Genomic DNA, 18667 nt, shown 5'->3' on the forward strand with positions numbered 1-18667 from the left:
GCTCCACCGGCGGAATTGATCCTGAGGGCTGTAGGGTCCATGGCAGCAGCAATTCCTCTGCTGCCCCTAGCCCGTCTAAATATGAGGGTCCTGCAGTGGACCCTCCAGGTACAATGGTCCCTGTCTCGCAACCCCCTGTCCCATCCTATTCCCCTAAGCAGGGCTTGCAGAGGGTCGCTCATGTGGTGGCTCCAGTCCCCGAGTCTTCACACTGAACGACCATTCTCGATGCCTTCCCCCATCGCCACAGTGACCACGGATGCCTCTCGCCTGGGGTGGGGGGGCACTATTCAGGCAGAACGGTCCAAGGCACGTGGAACGACACAGAGACCTCCTTGCATATCAATGTCCTAGAGATGAGGGCGGTGCTTTTGACGTTGCAGGCACTTCACAGCCTTCTTCCGATTGGGATGATTGTGTTTCAAATGGACAACATGTCAGTTGTCTGGTACATCAACAAACAGGGGGGAACCAGGTCTTATCCTCTTTGTCATGAGGCCATGAGAGTGTGGGAATGGGCGATATCCACCAACCGCTTTCTCATTGCAACGCACATTCCGGGACAGTCCAACATCCTAGCAGACAGGCTCAGTCATTCCATTCTGACCCCATACGAATGGTCTCTCAATCCTCTAGTAGCGAAGCAAATATTTACCCAATGGGGGCAACCCTGTTGCGATCTTTTTGCCTCTCCTTCAAATACCAAATGCAACAGCTACTTCGCTGTAATCCCGCCTCAGGGGGAGTCCCCGAGAGACTCTGTAGTACATGCTTGGCCTCCCGGTCTCCTTTACGCTTACCCTCCATTGCCCATGATGCTAAAACTCTTACAGAAAGCCAGTCGGCTGGGGAGCAAAATGATCCTCATTGCCCCATTCTGGCCTCGTCAAACGTGGTTCCCGTACCTGTGGTCTCATTTGATTCATCCACCCTGGATTCTGGATCCCCTCCCAGATCTCATTGCTCACCCTCTGGGTCTTCCGACCCCCAACCTGGTCAACCTCAAGCTGACGGCTTGGTTGCTCCAGTTCCACTCCTGATAAGGACTCCTGGAATCTCCTCACCAGTCAAAGCCATCCTAGTAGCAGCACATAAACCTTCCACCAGAAGGGTCTATCGGAGTAAGTGGAAACGTTTCTCCATTTGGGCGGAGCACCATCACTTAGATCCTTTCACGGCACCTCTTACGTCGGTTTTGGATTTTCTAACTACCCTTTTTCATCAAGGGGCTAGCTGCTCTACAGTCAAGGTTCAACTAGCAGCGATTTCGCATTATCATGTAGGGCATGAATCGGGCCCTCTAATTACTTCCAAGCTTTGTAAAGCTTTCCTCAAGGGTACCTTCCTTCTCAGACCTCCAGTCAGGGAGGTAGTACCCCCATGGGATTTATCTTTGGTTCTACAGGCCTTGACAAGCCCCCCTTTCGAGCCGGCGGCTACGGTTGATCTTAAATACCTCTCTTGGAAGACTGCCTTCTTGGTGGCCATTACTTCAGCTAAAAGGGTCTCTGAGCTTCAGGCTCTATGTGTTAAACCGCCATATTTAGCCTTCCATCAGGATAGAGTTTACCTTAGGATCAATCCGTCCTTTCTGCCTACAGTATCTTCGGAAGCTAATATTAATCAATCTATTAATCTTCCCATGTTCTTTCCCAATTACCAGAACAAAGGAGAGTACAAACTGCATTCCTTGGATGTGCACAGACAATTACGCTTTTATATTCATCGACCTGCTGGTCATAGGCAATCTGACCAGTTGTTTGTCTCCTTTGCCAAAACAAATTTAGGCAAGTCAATTTCTAACGTTACCCTGTCACGGTGGATTTGTATCCTCTTGGCATATCAGAGTTCGGTAAGGCCTGCACCTCAGGGAGTCCGAGCTCATTCTACCAGGGCCGTCGCTACTTCGGCAGCTTTTAAATCTAGGGTTCCCTTAGATGATATTTGTTTCGCAGCCACTTGGGCCTCATCTCATACCTTTATCAACCATTACAAACTGGATGTTGTCACCAGAGGTAGGGCGTCCTTTGGCTCTGCAGTGCTCCGGAATATTCTTCCATAAAGGCCACCCAGGATTCAGGTAGCTGGGGACTCTGTCCCAAAGGTTGCTGACAAATGAAGTTCCTTATGTACTCACCATAACGTTCCATCTGAGTAGGTATCTTCATTTGTCTGCAACCATCCCACTGACTTATAGGATTCTGTTTAGGATCTATCTTAGATAAGCCCCTTCCGGGGCACAGTAACAATGGTTACATCGGGCAAACTTGATCTGAGGTCAGTCAGGGTTGGCAGGGGATTATGGGTAAAGGGAGGAGCTAGGAGCTCGGATCTATGCTGTGGTAGAAGTTGCTAGCTCGGATCCGAGATCGGAACCGTATCCCAAAGGTTGCAGACAAATGAAGATACCTACTCAGATAGAACGTTATGGTGAGTACATAACTTCTTATTTTCCTCTTACAGCTGCTGTTCTCGATTTCCCAGTGAGCTCACCCAGCTAACCCTGCTTAACTGGATGTCCCATCCCTTTGCAACTTCCTCGTGGCAAGAAATACAAGCGTTCATCTCACCTGCAGGGAAACTATTAGTTTCAGTAATTTTCCAGGTGTACTAGGCAAGTTACTGTACTGAAACACTTTAGTGCTTATTTGACTAGTGGCACACTCACTAACTCAGTCAAATAGTGTTGGACTCCCCTACCCTTTCCCCTGAACATTCTCCCTCCATTCTTCTCTCTTTTTAGCAACTGCTAATACCAAGAGCTGCAAAACTATACAGAACTAATAAAACAGCATGTGTTAGGTTGTTATTACCTTTGTAAGTTTCTTACCTCTAGGAACTGCCTACTTTTACCTGCTGCACTGTCTTGAGGCACACTTTGTTAAGTGATTGTTTCTACTGTGGTCTGGCAAGCTGCCTCAAGGTTTCTGCCCACTCCGCTCGGGCTCACTTCGCTCCCCTACCCTACCTCCATTACCACCCACCCCCACATTGATTACATTTATACCTTCCATAAGCTCCTCCCTTTCCTGTCTAACCCCAATCAACACCCAGACACCTACACCAGTATCCTCCCTTTCACTCCTCCCTAATTATCTTCCTTGTTAACATCTTCCCTTCCTGAATCTTCCTCATTCTTCTCCTTAACTATAGTACCGCAGCCATTTCCTAATGTGCTATACATCAAAACCTTGTATTACCTTAATCTCTCTTACCTCCATTCTTCTTTTCCTATCCCACATCACCTCCCTACTTACTATATTCCACTCCCCAACTTCAACATTTTCCACATCACCCATTGCACCCAGGTCTATATTATAATCTCAAAAGTTTAATAGTTCGAATGCATAAACATCGAACTGTATGCATCGAACTATTAAACAATCGAACCCTGATAAAAATATTTTTAAACCCCCCCAAAAAAAACTAATGAGTGTAGGCAGGGGGGCAAACCCCCCTGCACCCTCCACACCCCCTGCTACTTAAATATACCAACTCCAAGATTGCGCTATAGTGTAGGAAAGGGAAATCTTCCCTTTCCACACCATACTCTGTTGAAATGCGATCTCAGAGTTGGTATATTTAAGTAGTGGGGGTGTAGGTGGTGCAGGGGGGGCCTGCTCCTCTGCCTAAACACCCTTTACTTGTTTTTTTTTTTTTATAGGGTCTTCTGGCATTTCAGTGGTTTAATGTTTTGATCACTAAAGTTCGATCTTTAGGGATTCGAAGCATTAAACCTTTGAGATTCTAATATATACCCATTGCACCCCACATTAATGCCCATAGTTTCTCTAACAACTCACACTCTTTTCAACTTCCATACTTGGCACCTTACAAAGATTAAATCCTTTGTTATCATAATAAAACTAAAATTAATTTGCAACCCTCACCATAGGCCTTTCTTCATTACTCAACATCCCTCCATAATTACATGTCACTACCCTCTCTCTGTTTGGCGACATTCACCCTAACCCTGGACCTAACAACCATTCTGCCCAAAACCTGTTTTTTAGTGCCAAGAACCTCTTCTTCACTACAATTAACGTACGTAGTATCTGTAACAAAACACCGAATTCCATGCCTGGCTCTCTCACTACTCCCCAGATTTTGTAGCACTCATAGAGACCTGGCTAAAACCGCATATTGCTAACACTGAAATAATCCCTCCAGGATATAATATACATAGAAATGACCGGCTACATAAAAAAGGTGGAGGTGTCGCATTAATGTACTCTGACACTTTTGCTGTTACACCATGTAATAAACCTATACCAACATTTGGAAATATGGAATTATTACTAGTTAACCTTCACATCAGCAACAGAAAACTATTATGTATTGCGTTACTCTATATTCCCATAAGTCAAAACATACCTACTCTGGAAGATCTACTATCCTGGTCCACCCTCAATATATCAAACAAAACCATAATTCTTGGCGACACAAATATAAACTGGCAAACTGTCATCTCTGACTCCCCAGTAAATAGTATTAACTTACACAAGTTTACTCAGCTTATCTCTAACCCCACTCGTAAGGTAATAAAAAGCAAACAGAATCAACCCTAGACTGGATACCCGTCTCACACCCTCAGGAAGGGACACTACCCTGATATCTTTAGTGACCATCTTCCTGCCTATACCTATAGAACATAACCTCAAATAGGCAAACTGCATTGTCTAAGAACAACTAGGAATCTTACCCATTTCAGTGAACAACTATTCTTAGAGACTGTAAAAGCCCATGACTGGTCCCCTTCCATATTTCTCCTACTGGATAAAAGCAGTCAACTACTTCAGTAAAGTCTTTTTAGATATTCTAGACAGTATTGCCCACACACGTACCAAAAGAGTAAAGCCTAACCATGCCCCATGGCTAACTAAACAGTTACCTCCAGAGATAAAGCTTGGAAGGAATGGCATAGAAATAGAACCCCACAACTTAAACTTAGCTATAAACAACTCCATAACAATGCCAAAAAGCAAGTCATCAATGATAAAAAAATACATTTCTTGACTAAACTCACTACCCAACAAAAAAAAAAACAAATTGTTCTGGAACTCTGTTTCCTCTCTCCTAAATCCTGGTACTCAACACAACCCCTCCCCATCTCCTGACAAAAGCCCTCCAGAAATTTCCATAGCCTTCAATTCTCATGTTATTGATACTATCCAAAAACTTGTTAATGATTTCACTCTACAAAATAACAAAAATATAATTGGCAACATAAACAACAATGCTCCCTCTAATCACTCTCCCCACATCAATTGCAATTCCAACAAAAACCCATCCACTCCTCTATTTACATTACAACCAGTACCCACCTCTCTAGTTCATATACTGCTCTCAAAACTAAAGTCATGCTCCCCCTCTTCCAATGGCCTCCCAGCTGAATATCTAAAACTTGCAGCAGATTCTATAGCTCTTCCAATTAGCATTCTCATTAACCAATCAATTTCTGAATCATATGTCCCACAACTATGGAAAAACTCAATTATTTCTCCCGTTCACAAAGGTGGTAACACTAGTGATCTGTCTAACTACCGTCCCATCTCCATACTTTCACCACTATCTAAAATTCTGGAAAAGTGTATTCATACACAACTGCTAAAATATCTCATAGACAATAACCTACTCGCACCCATCCAACACAGTTTTCGGCCAGCACACACCACAACAACAGCCTTACTGTCATTTAATTACTGTTATTTACCAACACTGTATACAAAGCTCTTGATTCAGGCCTACTAACATCAGTGATCCTACTAGACCTATCAAAAGCTTTTGATACAATGTTCCACTCAAAACTACTTTTACAACTTGAGACTGTACACTGCTCCCCACACACACTAACCTGGTTCCATAACTATCTACACAACTGAAAACAATCTGTTAGATGGCAAAGCAAGCTATCAGATTACCAACTCAACAACACAGGCGTTCCCCAAGGGTCTGCTCTTGCGCTCTTGCTTTTTAACATATTTATTAATAATCTCCATAAAGCATTCCTGCAAAGTAGACTAATTCAGTACTCAGACGATTTAACAATAATTACGTCCTCTAATAACATCTCAGATCTCCTAAAGTTAACACAAAATGCATTTACTTCCATCGAATCCTGGCTTAATGAATCTGAACTGCTACTTAATCCCAAAAAATATAAACTTTTACTCTTCAAAACCAAACCTCTAACTCTAGACCTTAAAATATTCTCTCAAAACAATACAGAAATTGAAATGGTAAAAACGGCTAAACTACTTGGCATCACAATTGATGACAAACTATCCTTTGAGAATCATATACTCAGCTCAATCAAAAAGACCCATTTTAAGCTTGGCAAACTCTATTTGGACAAGTCTACCAAATTGAAACTAGGTAATAGTCTTCTACCCTCCCTCCTCTATGGTTGCCTTCAGTAACCTACACACATCTCTCCTGAACAAACTGCAGTCGTGCTACTATAAAACAGCTAAGTTTGTCTCCAACATGCCTGTCCATTAAATCTACAAACTGGTTTGAGTTCCCTCATTATCTACATTATTCCCAACTTATTCTCATCCACAAACTACTAAATAATCCAAACTACTGCCCATCAAACTATAATACAAACACACACCCCTACTCGGCATCTTGGGTCCTCTAACAAACAACTTCTAACTATAAACCCAACAAAAGAGCTGGATAATGTTTCTATTCCCATGCCATTGCCAAACTTTGGAATGCGCTCCATCTCTCTTTTGCCCAACTAGACTCTTTAAAAACATTTACTTTTGCACTAAAAGAACACTATCTCAATAACCTTGTCTGTTCTTCTAGTCATATGATTAAACCACCTTAAATGTTTTGGCCTCTATACAGTACAAATACTTTTACTAAGTTAATATAGTTGCAATTTACACTATCTGTCTTCGTATCTTTCTTGCTTTCTTTATTTCTGTGACTGAATAAATAGAATGGTTAAGCAGTATTCTTATTTATGAGAATATACAAACAGAATTACTAAAAATGTAATACACTGGGTTTATTGTTTTGTATTGTATACCTCTATAATATTTGTCTTTGTATATCTACTTCAATTTGTATTATATAAAGTCTTGACTTTCAATCTTAAGCTGATGTTATGCAAAAGTTTCTGTGATTGTATGGAGCTTTTCTCCCCAGGCCTCCACTGAAAATGGGTCGTTGGGCCCAGTGGACTTTCCCAGTCAACAAATGTCAATAAATTCAGTAAATAAATTTTATGCTGAAAGTTATTAAGTGCAATCTTTCGGAATGCATAAGGGTACCAACAGAGATTAATACGAGCATCAGTAGATTGAAAAAAAAAATTACTGTAACAACCTTCAGCAGCAGTGGAGGACACTATTGCATGAACTCAGAATAAGTATATCAAATTTTCAGGGCACAGTGGTGTCCCCACATGGTGACAATAACATTGCCTCATATGATTGCCAAAAGTTGCTTCAGCAATATTTCTGGTCTGTCAGTATTCGCTTTAATAGCTATCAAAAGACTGACATGATTCCATTTATTCTGTCCATTTCTCCACATCTTCATATTCCCCCAGTACTTCAGACCAGGAGAAGAGTTTCTTCTTAATATAGATATTCACTATCACCTCAGATATTATCTAGAGAGGACTGTGAGAACAGGTGACTAATTAAATGCTGGTTTGTGACATAGAGGTGTGAAACCCTGACCATGACTCAGATGACCTGGATTCAATTAGTAGTCCAGCTTCTGGTGGAGAGACAGAAAGGAATCATAAGGTGGAACCTGCTCTCCTCTCACAGGAGGGGAAGTGTTGGGGGCAGCTGTCGTAGGACACCCACTCCAACCCTAATCACTGATGGAAACCAGACATTAACAGAGACATTTGTCTTCAAGGGGAGGGCTACGGGGTACCGTCAGTGTGACAAGCATGTGACAAACTGTCACAATGGCCCATAGCCCATTCACACATGAGACCTTGTTAGTACGCTTAGGAGAATGGTAGGTCTCAAAGGGGAAACACTGATCGCTGTCTAGATGATTGCAAAATAAGTTCTAAATCTTTTTAGAATGCTAAGCTTATTTACTATCAGTGTATTATTCAGTTTTATAATTAGGCAGCACTTTGTATAGAACTTTTGTATTTGTGAATATTCATTCATACAGGCTATACCTGCAAATGATCAAGAAGGATCAGGGCACTACCCCAGGAAACATAAATAAATGAACAAGCAGACAAACAAAAGACAAAGAGCAGAGTCACACTCTTGCTCCATAGAAGGGAATAAATAGGTAACACTACCCATGGTAGCAGCCTCATGACTGGCAGACAGGGAAAAAAAATTACTTTCAAAAACTGACTGAGTATCCATTTTTATAAATTCAGAAAAGGAAAGAAGCTGCATCTCACTTCACTCCACTAGAATAGCTTCTTACTCATTAGCTGTTATTTTTCTGCAGTGCATCTCTTGATTGTATCTTTACATCATCTGCTTAGTTCATTCTCCATACCTTCACAAAGCATTATGTGTTGGCCATGGCATCTTGAATCCAATTTTTCTTTTAGTGCCACTGTGATTGCCAGAATGCTTCAGCATGACTCTTACCCAACAGAGGATAGCTGTGGACTCTGCTGTACAAGTCATGCAACCAGACCTCTTCAGCAGCAGACACAAAGAAGTTTTGGGTACACACCATAATGTCTATCTGTGAGAAGGGGGAGTTGGACTTTAGGGTTAGGGTTTGGGTTAGGGCTAGTGGCTATGCTATGTAGTGTAATGTGTTGTTTATGTTTTGTCGGTTTTGTGTGTTGTCGGTTATCTGTCTTTTAAAGTAGACCCGTGAGAAGATACTTTGGTTGCAGAGCACATCACACCCTCCTTCACCCTGATGGAGTCTTCCTCAGATCTGTGTGTTCCAATGAGGTTTCACAATTCTAGATGGAGGAGGCAGTAAGGAAATGTTAAAGGGTACAGTTGGCAGCGTGGAAGATTTGATGTCTTGAGCAGTCGTTAACACCAGTGGCATGAGTCTTACAAGTCCTACAGCTGGAGATGCTTCTCTCAGTTCCAGTTTTGCACTGAATGCAAAGAATTCTAGCTTCTTTGAATAATATCTAGAAAGAATAATATCTTTCAAGGAACTTGTATATGATTAGCTACAACAAATGTTTGATGACAGTACATTCCATGTCTTATTCCATATAAACTAAAATGGTTGTATTTATGTAACTTATTTTTTCTGTTTAATTAAATTTTGTTGCCATTAGATGGCTGTGTAGCAACTCACATAGTAGAGCATATCATTAAGGTTAGAGTATATAGTCCTGAGATTACCTCTTTACAGATACGTCTGATGCTGCCTTGTCCTCTGTGTTGACGGTCACTTATAAAAATGCAAGATGAAATTGTGCTTTTCTCTGGCAGCTGCTGTAAATGACTCTTTTGCCAGTATTGTGACCAAAGTCACTCAGTTTCTTAGTGTCCCATTTTCGCAGCTGCTCTTATCAGCTCTTCTTGTATTCTGAATAGTGTGGAAAATGGAGAAAAGACAGAGAAGGAAGTTGAGGAGAAGAAGGAGGAGGTGGAAGAAGAAGCACCAGAAGAAGAAGAAGAAGAAGAGCCTCAACCTGCCAAAAAAGCAAAACGAAAGAAAGCCCCTCGGGAAGTAGAGGAAGAGAGCGGGGCAGGATCAGAATTGTGGAATGAACTTGAAGTACAGAGAAACAAATTTTTTGTAAGTGAGAAGTGTATTTCCTGAAGTATATAATTAATACACATCTTCACTAGTAAAAGGATTTGTTTCCATGTTATTTATTTGCTTTTGGAGACTGAAATGATTAGGGAGTGAGAATTTAATTTAGAGTCACTCATAAAGATAGTGCTTCAATATGCATATACAATTTTCTACATGTAAGTTAATGCCTTTGATTATTCAAAGTACAAAAATTGTGAAGAAATATGTAGGATATTTCCTCAGTTCTGCTGAACATCTGTTTGTAATTTGTACAACTTTACAATTTGTAAAGATTTTTTTATAGTCAGTGCTTTTTATTTACTTACTAACGTATTAGTGTACAGAACATATAAAGATGTTATGAAAATGCCCTGCACTGTGACTTTCTTATTGTATTTAGCTCTGTTATATTAACATTTTTGTTTTTTTCAAACTTTTTAGAACTACCTGTCCAGAAATTTCTACAATTTACGTTTCCTGGCTCTGTTTGTATCATTTGCCATCAACTTTATTCTTCTTTTCTACAAGGTAAGTTGTTAGCTGAGAAGGTAGCATGGTTTGAAGTTAAACTTCAATTTTCTGTATGTCATGATTTTGCTAAAAGCAGTAAGCTTTTAACAAAAAACCAAAAATTCACCACCTATCTTCCTTGCGCTTATTGTATTTTCTTCTCATTAAGGTTTCTGACACTCCATTTGGAGAAGAAGAGTTGGAAGGATCTGGGTTTGAAGATGATCTGGAGGGTTCTGCCTTTGAAAATGGTGATGAAGATGAGGAACAGAGCATTGTTCACTATATTCTTGAAGAGAGCACAGGTTATATGGAGCCAACCTTACAAATCTTGTCAGTCATGCATACCCTTATTGCCTTCTTGTGTATTATTGGCTATAACTGCTTAAAGGTGAGTGTATGCACAACACTAGCAGTTTCAGCACTGGTTGTCTTTTACAAACTTTAAAGATGGTTTACCAAAATGTATTTTACCTTTTGTTGATGTAGAAGTGTTTTCACTGATTCAGCACTTTACAGTTTGTTTTTAGGACTGCATGTAGAAGTTATAGGTACAGAGCATCTGAAAATGAGTTGTGTTACTCTGGTGGTATTTTGGTAAATGGGAAAAATGAAGGAGGAACAATTAGCCACAGAAAACTCCTCAGGTCAATGATTCTCCTTTGCTTACAGATAGTTCTCTACAGTCACATTGAAGGAGTGATTGTTGGTTGACTAATTGGCTCATCATTTCATTTTCTTTATTTCTTTGTTCAAACTTCCTAACAGATTTATGAAGGTGGAAAGTTTATTTTTTAATTTCCATCTCAGGTAAAACTGCCTTTCTGCAATGACAGTTGTAGATTATTGCAGCTAAAAATATTCTGTTAGCTAGTGAAATATCCCAGCTGTAGGGATATTTTTCGGAAGTGCTGTGTAATATACAAACTGGCAAACCAAAGATCCTCTTCATGACTGAGATTTAGAAGCAAAGCAACTGTAAGTTACACATCTGACTAGACATTTACTACTCCTTTTGTCGAAAGTAATTTATGGTTTCTAAGTACATCCTCCGAATGCAAGTACTACCCCATTATCTCCTACAGTAAACAACCCTCTTATTTCCAGTTCCAGCTGGGGTACTGCCTAAAAAGTCTCATCATAGTAATGACTGACTTGGGTCTTACACAGTAATATTTCACATTAAACATAACACTATATCTCTGACGTGTGCAAGTAAAACTCAGCATTGTTGGGGAGTTTGGCAGTATGTGTGTGGTTTTAGAAATAATGAATTTACACCAATATGGCAACAGAATACAGTCTTCCAGCTAAATGCCATTTTCATCTGCTCCAAGGCTATAGAAATCTCTGTCCATGGCCTGACCTCAGTAGTGGTGATTAACCACTGCATCAGGTTACCCAACAAAGTGTAGCCTTCAGTCCTAGCAGGAACATAAATAGACATTTGATTTATTAATGTGCTACTATGAATTCATGAATTTCATGTATACGGTGTGAGATCACAGGCATTTGTTGAATTCATTAAAAACTGACTATACTAAGCCATTTGTTTTTATTAACAACCCATTGTGTACATCAGGTGGCATAAAAACATTTGAGGTCACAAGTCATACCTCAGTTTCTGAATGAGATGTCTCTATATCTCTATGCTACAACAGGGACCACAGTACTCTTAAAGCGATATCCTTGTATGTATATTTATATACCTGAGTGTATATCTGCATTTTATAAATTTAGGATGTGTGTGAATAGCAGCAAAATATTTAAGATTTTCTCAAAGGTATAACAAAGCAAATTGATGTAAACAGACAGTACACTTCAGGCTCCTTTCTTTAACATTTCTCAGAATTAAAAGGTTGTGAATCTATATATGTGGCACATAATGGACCAACCTCCTGAGAGCCACATCAGAAGATCTTGTGGGTAAGGTACCAATAGTTGGATTTAAGTGACATAGATGCTTCATTTTTACTAGTTGGAGGTAAGTGACATAAATGCTTCATTTTTGCCCACCCACGATCTTCTGTGATCCATAAATGCATTTGTCCTACATCTGCTGGGGAAACAAATGTGTATGAATAGAGAATATCCCTCCAGCAGTCCATCTCATGTGGCTGAGCATACCTCAAAGCTTTTTACAAGGTCCTGTGTTCATTTGGTTTTTATTAAATCAGTTTCACCCCCACCAATGCTGCACTGCAGTGTCAGCAAGCCAATCACCTGGAGCGAGAATGGAATCCACAGCCTTCTGGTCTTTCATCACCAAATGTGAATGTGACTTACTCAGAGTTACACAGTTGGCAAATGGAGGCTGAGGGAATCAAACCTGGAATACAGGAAGCTCATGATTTGGCTTCTTATCTACCTAACATCTATCCTTCCTGATAGCAAACCTAATATTCCCTGATTTTATTATCCTACAGCTTTCTTTTCCATTACTGTCTAGTTTTATGCCCTTTCCAACCCTACAAGCCCATCTAGCTTTTCTAACTGTCCCTTATGAATCCACTCTCATAGCCCTATAACTCAAGTACCACTACTAAAAGTCTTTCACTTCACTGAAACATCACAATTTTGTATCCATCCATTCAACCTTGTTATATAGGGAGTGTCCTCTTCATTTTCCTATCTTCAACATAGTAAACTTCTGCTACACCATTTTACTGCCTTAGTACATACAACTGTCTACCAGCTGCATTGTGTATTGTGGTTTATAAACACAGTTTCTTGACAAAGAACATTTTGAGCAAATAGCTCATCATAAATAACTTAAGGTGGATGGATAAATAGTCTAACACCCCCAAACTCAATCCGAACCCCTCATGTCCATTATGAACTATATTCTCTGCAAAACTGTATGAACCATTAGGCCCACACATGATACAATACAGGTACAGACAGATAAATCTATTCATAAGTTATATGTGCTATGTCTGACAGTTGGGACAGAGCATTAAGGCTATAAGCTGTAGTTCCTAAGGTACAGGGTTTGATTACCTCAGCTCTAGTTTGCCTACTGTGTGACATTGTACAAGCCACTTAAACAACCAGTGCTTGAGGGCAACTGTGAATTTGGGTGTGGCTCCTCAATAGTCCTTAGGATTGCAAGCTTAATAACTACCTATAAACCCAAATTAGTTCATCAATTAAATGTATGTGACCTAATTATCAAATTAGCGTGTATATTCACTTTGGCTTTCTAGCAGTATATTGCCTTGCGAGTGATCTTTAAAATTTCTTAATGTTTATTTACCTTGTATATTCTAAAAATCGTTTATTATTCCTGCCTTTGCCACTTCCTCTGGTTGGCCATTCCACCTGTGATCCATTGTTTCAGTGAATAAACTCTTCCTCCTTGCTTTCAGTGGCACTCACTTTGATTCATCCCTTATCTTGTACTCCTAGGGTAAACTGGCAATCTTACACCACGTTTATATGTGTAATGTACCTGTTTATTTTATAACAGTCCTTCTGAACCACTTCTATATTTTGCAATGTTGTCTACATGCCACTTTTTGGGTGCTAAATTAACCATTACAGTTAGACTCCCTACTGCACCAGATATCTGGAGTGTGGTACTGTGTGATCTCTGGACTGCAAAGTCCAAGGTTATTCCTCAAGTTTTATGCCTTAAATCATAACTGCTGAAATGGTTTGCCCCATATATCTTTGCCCCAGGTCATATATCAAGAGCTCTATAAATCATAGATCCAAAAAATAAGAGGTCATATAAATCTTCATACTTACATGCAGTGCTTTTCTTCAAGTCATGGGTCATACAGATAACAGTATCTGCAAATTATAAGCATTACTGGTAATGTCCCATGAGTCATAGTTTCATAAATTAGTATTAGGTTAACTGCCCTTGCGAGCCATTTTCAGCCTAGCCAAATGTTAAGTTGTCAACCTCGCCTTCATTCTTGCTGGATGGGTTCGGAGCCGATCCTCGGCTCCGACTCGGCACTTGCTTAGCTTGAGAACTCCTTTTACCAGCTCGAGGCAACCCTATATCCCATGATGCAAGGCGAGACTACCCCAGATCTCGTTTGCTGCTTTGCGAAGAGGTCTCTTTTTTGCCAGCTCAGGTGAGTTTGATTTTTCAAACAGTTTAGTCTAGGGTTTTACTCTCCCTTTCTTCTTAGTATTAGATAGTGTGTAGTTTTTCTACAGCCCACCCTATTTCCCCTTTTATTTAAATTTTAAAGTTAAAATTGTAAAGTTAAAAATATTTTCAGTTAGGCCTAGGCCTCCCTGTTCTTAATCCCTATCTGTGTGTGTGTTTTTGGGATTAATAGTGTGACTGTTTTAGTGTGTGTGTGTGTTTTTTCTTAGACTATGTCTAGGGAAGGAAAGGTCTCAGGCTTCAAGAAGTGTGACTCGTGCTGTCAGAAGATGTCTCTGACAGATGGTCACACTTCTTGTGTTTACTGCCTGGGGCCTTTACACCTGCAGGACTCCTGTGCCATATGTCATTCTTTTAGCCAGAGAGTCCTGCAGGAGAGGAGGAACAAGTTAATCCTCCGTGGCTTATTAAAGCCAGAAGGTTCATCCACTAAGACTGGGTCGGGTAAACCTTCCAAGCCACCTAAGGTTCAGGCTACAGTGGTTAAGCCTTCCCCGGTGGCTCCGACTCCTTCGTAGTCGAGATCGGCTCTGGCTGGAGCCGATCTTTCTTCCTCTGATGTGGTAGTGTCGGTTCCTACCGGCTCCGACACTCAGTCTACAGTTGCCTTGTCGGCTCCAGCTGGTGCCGACGTGTTATCCAGTATCGGAGCCGAAAAGTCTTCGGCTCCATCTGGAACCCAGAGGACGTCGGCTCCGAATGCTTCGTCCAAGAAGAGATCTCGGTCCCCTTCTTTGGAGTCAATTCACTCGGCTCCGAGGTCTCCTCTTTTGTCGGAATGGAGTCATCGGAGCCGATCTTCGAGATCTTCCAGGCTGTCTGACCACGATTTAGAGAGGGTGGTAAGCAGGCTGTTGAAGTCACAGGCACTAGCCCAAATGCTCCATAGCCCGTCTCAGCAGACTTCGGCTATTGCTCTTCCCCTTGAACTTCCTCCTCCGACTCTCCTTCAGAGTTCGGAGCCGGAGCTTCTCGGGACAGCGACCGTGTCGGCGCCGGAGCCGATACATTCCCTTTCGGCTCCGTCGTCTTCGGCTCCAATCTCCTCCATGAGACCTTCCTTGGAGGGATCCGGTCGTCGAGTTTCCCTTGTCGGCTCCGAGGGGGCTAGTGGCATTGGACCCTTGTCCGACCCTGCTCTCCCTCTCGGGGCTTCGGCTTTGGTAAGCTCGGCACCGACATCGGCCTCGGAGCCTTCTGTCTCAGTGGAGCCGGGAATTCCTGTTTCTTCGGAATGGGAGTATTCTGGTCTCCCTGGGAGGGGAGCCTTTGAGGTGATGAGTGTCCTGGCACCTGAGCCAGGTCAACGGTCCATCCCTTTAGCTCCTCCCTCTTCGGTGCCTGTTGATGTCTCTTGCCAGCCTCTTGCTCTCAGGCCCAGGGATCCATCGCCCCAGGTTTCCCCATTGGGAATAACTTCCTCTTCCGAGGTTTCTCCTGATCCCGCAGGGGAACCCCCGCGGAAGAGGACGTGTAAGAGGAAACACACAGACTCCCCTGAGTCTACAACATCTGATACCGACTTAGATGAGTCGGAGGGTTCCCCTCGGTCCCCCTCTGAGGATGTCTCCTTTTCAGACATCCTTGAACTCCTCAAACAGAGGGGGAACTGGCCTTCCATTGACCCCTCCGAGGATGAGTCGGTATACCTGGAGGCTTTGGATCCCGACCCTCCACCTCCTGGGTGTCTCCGCCTTTCGACCCACTCATGCAGGTAGTGGCTCGGAAGGCGTGGGCAGCCCCGGATTCTGTGGAACCTGTCCCCAGGAGGCCATCCAAATTTATTACGGCCCCTTCAGACAAGCAGTTTCTTTCTAAGGGCGTCTCTGTAGATGCTATGGTGGTGGCGGCGGCCACCAAGAAGGAACTTGCGGATCCTTCCGTGCCTGTCCATCCTCCTAACAAAGATTCTAGGACCATGGATAGGTATGGCAAGTGGATGTTTTCTTCAGCGACCTTTGCTATGCGTTCGCTGAACTACCTTTGTCATTTCACCAGACTTCAAAGAGATATACTCAAGGAACTAGGTGAAGTGGTTCAGGATCCTTCAGCTGCTGGGGCTCAAGACAAGATTGCCTCACAGCTAGCAATCCTAAATTCTTTAACCAACTCCTCCATGCGGCTCATATCCTATGCAGCCGATGGAGCGAGCAGAGCCGCAGGCACAGGAGTGGCTCTTAGACGTCAGGCCTGGATGCGGCTTTGTAATTTCGTGGACCCCTTTAAGGCGTCCTTCACCAATACCCCCTTTGACGGTTCGGCTTTGTTCGGACCTCAGGTGGAGGAAACCTTAACCAGGTGTGAGCAAGACGGCAAAACTCTTTCTGCCGTAGGAGTCCATTTTTCCACCCCTTCTAGACCCTATCCCAAAGGTCAGAAAGGAGGAAAGATGTGGTTCCGTAAAGCCCAAGGAGCAGCGCCGGACACACGTGGTCAGTTTACCCCCAGAGGCAGAGGGGGTAACAATAATAGACGCCGCCCTAGAGGCAGGGGGGGTCCCCAGAATCAGGGCAACAGGGAGCCTCTTCCTGATAAGCCCTTTCAGCATCCCTGAGGTGTTGCCCGACTGTCCACCCTTGGAGGCAGTCGGGGGAAGGATATCGCTGTACCCAGTAGCCTGGCGTTCCCTCTCACAAGACATGTGGGTACAGTCAATCATATCCGAGGGTTACAAAATCCCCTTCGAAAGGTATCCCGTACCTCACCAATCCCTTCCAGACATCTCACCCGGTCAAAGGGATTTGGCAAAACAGGAGGTTTCAAAGCTCCTAGAAAAAAGGGCCGTCCAGACTGTTCCAGCAGACCAAGTAGGATCCGGCGTCTACTCAAGATTCTTTTTGGTCCCCAAAAGGACGGGAGATTGGAGACCTATTTTAGACCTGAGCAATCTAAACAGATTTGTCAAGAAGGCAAGATTCCGGATGGTCACGCTTCAGTCCATTCTGCCCTTTCTGGGCAAGGACAACTGGATGTGCTCGATAGACCTTCAGGACGCGTACTATCACATAAAGATACACAGACGCTCCAGGAGGTTTCTCCGCTTTTGGCTAGGGACCAGTCATTATCAATTCAGAGCCCTGCCCTTTGGCCTCACTTCAGCCCCCAGAGTGTTTACCAAATGCATGGCAGTGGTTACAGCTCATCTGAGATGTCAAGGATTCCAGGTGTTTCCTTATTTAGACGACTGGCTCCTCTCTGCCACCACCAAGCATCAGCTTCTTCAGAGCAGAGACTACACTCTGCAGCTTTGCAAAAGGTTGGGAATATCGGTGAATTTCGAAAAATCTTCTCTGCTGCCTTGCCAATCTATCACGTTTATAGGCGCAGAATTAAACACTGTCAGTATGTTAGCCAGACTAACAGAACAGAGAATTCTGGAATCCAAAAATATGTTCGGATCTTATTGCGGAGCAGCAAAGTCAAAGCCAGATTGGTTCTGAAGGTTCTAGGTCTTATGGCTGCGGCCATTGTACTTCTACCATTAGCTCGCTTCCACATGCGTCTTCTGCAGTGGATGTTATTCACTCAGTGGTCGTTCCAGAACCTTCCCATGAGGCACGAAATCTTGGTTACACAATCGTGCAGGACTCATCTAACCTGGTGGATATCTTCCCCTCTACTTCATCAGGGCCGACCATTTGTTCCCCCTCCTCCGGTTGCCACAGTCACTACGGATGCCTCTCTGATCGGGTGGGGGGGGCATTATCAGGGCAGGATGCTCCACGGGACTTGGCAACCCATAGAATACCATCTGCACATAAATGTCCTGGAGATGAGAGCGGTGCTTTTAACGTTGCAAGCCCTCAACGACTTTCTTCCCGCGGGGACTATTGCAGTTCAAACGGACAACATGTCTGTGGTCTGGTACATCAACAAGCAGGGCGGGACCAGGTCCTATCCTTTGTGTCGAGAAGCTCTCAGACTTTGGCAATGGGCAATCTCCTCTCATCGGTTTCTGATAGCAACGCACATCCCCGGCAGGTCCAACATCTTAGCGGACAGACTGAGCAGAGCCATTCTCTTGCCTCACGAGTGGTCTCTCAATCAATTGGTACTGGACGAGATATTTCTGAAGTGGGGCACCCCTTGTTGCGACCTTTTTGCTACACCCCAAAACAACAAATGCCCGGACTGCTTCACCCTCTTTCCCCTACCAGGCCAACCCCTGAGAGACTCTCTAACCCAGGATTGGCCCCGGGGACTTCTGTATGCCTTTCCTCCTTTCCCCTTAATTCCACAGGTCATTCAGAAAGCTACCGTTTTGAGAGCCAAGTTGATTCTCATTGCCCCTTACTGGCCTTGACA

At 43.0% G+C, this 18667-nt stretch overlaps 1 protein-coding gene across 1 annotated transcript in view; it reads left to right on the plus strand.

Annotated features, from left to right (window-relative positions):
• LOC122794026 (ryanodine receptor 1-like) overlaps nucleotides 1-18667 on the plus strand; it is a 2146276-nt gene that overhangs the window by 1963603 nt on the left and 164006 nt on the right. Inside the window, 3 exon segments of the mRNA XM_044062140.1 lie at nucleotides 9522-9726; nucleotides 10168-10254; nucleotides 10406-10627. Coding sequence (XP_043918075.1) covers nucleotides 9522-9726; nucleotides 10168-10254; nucleotides 10406-10627 — 514 coding nt within the window.

The sequence above is a fragment of the Protopterus annectens genome, chromosome 1.part0 (genome assembly GCF_019279795.1).
Source record: "Protopterus annectens isolate FY-2018-M chromosome 1.part0, PAN1.0, whole genome shotgun sequence".
In the NCBI taxonomy this organism is placed as follows: domain Eukaryota; kingdom Metazoa; phylum Chordata; order Ceratodontiformes; family Protopteridae; genus Protopterus; species Protopterus annectens.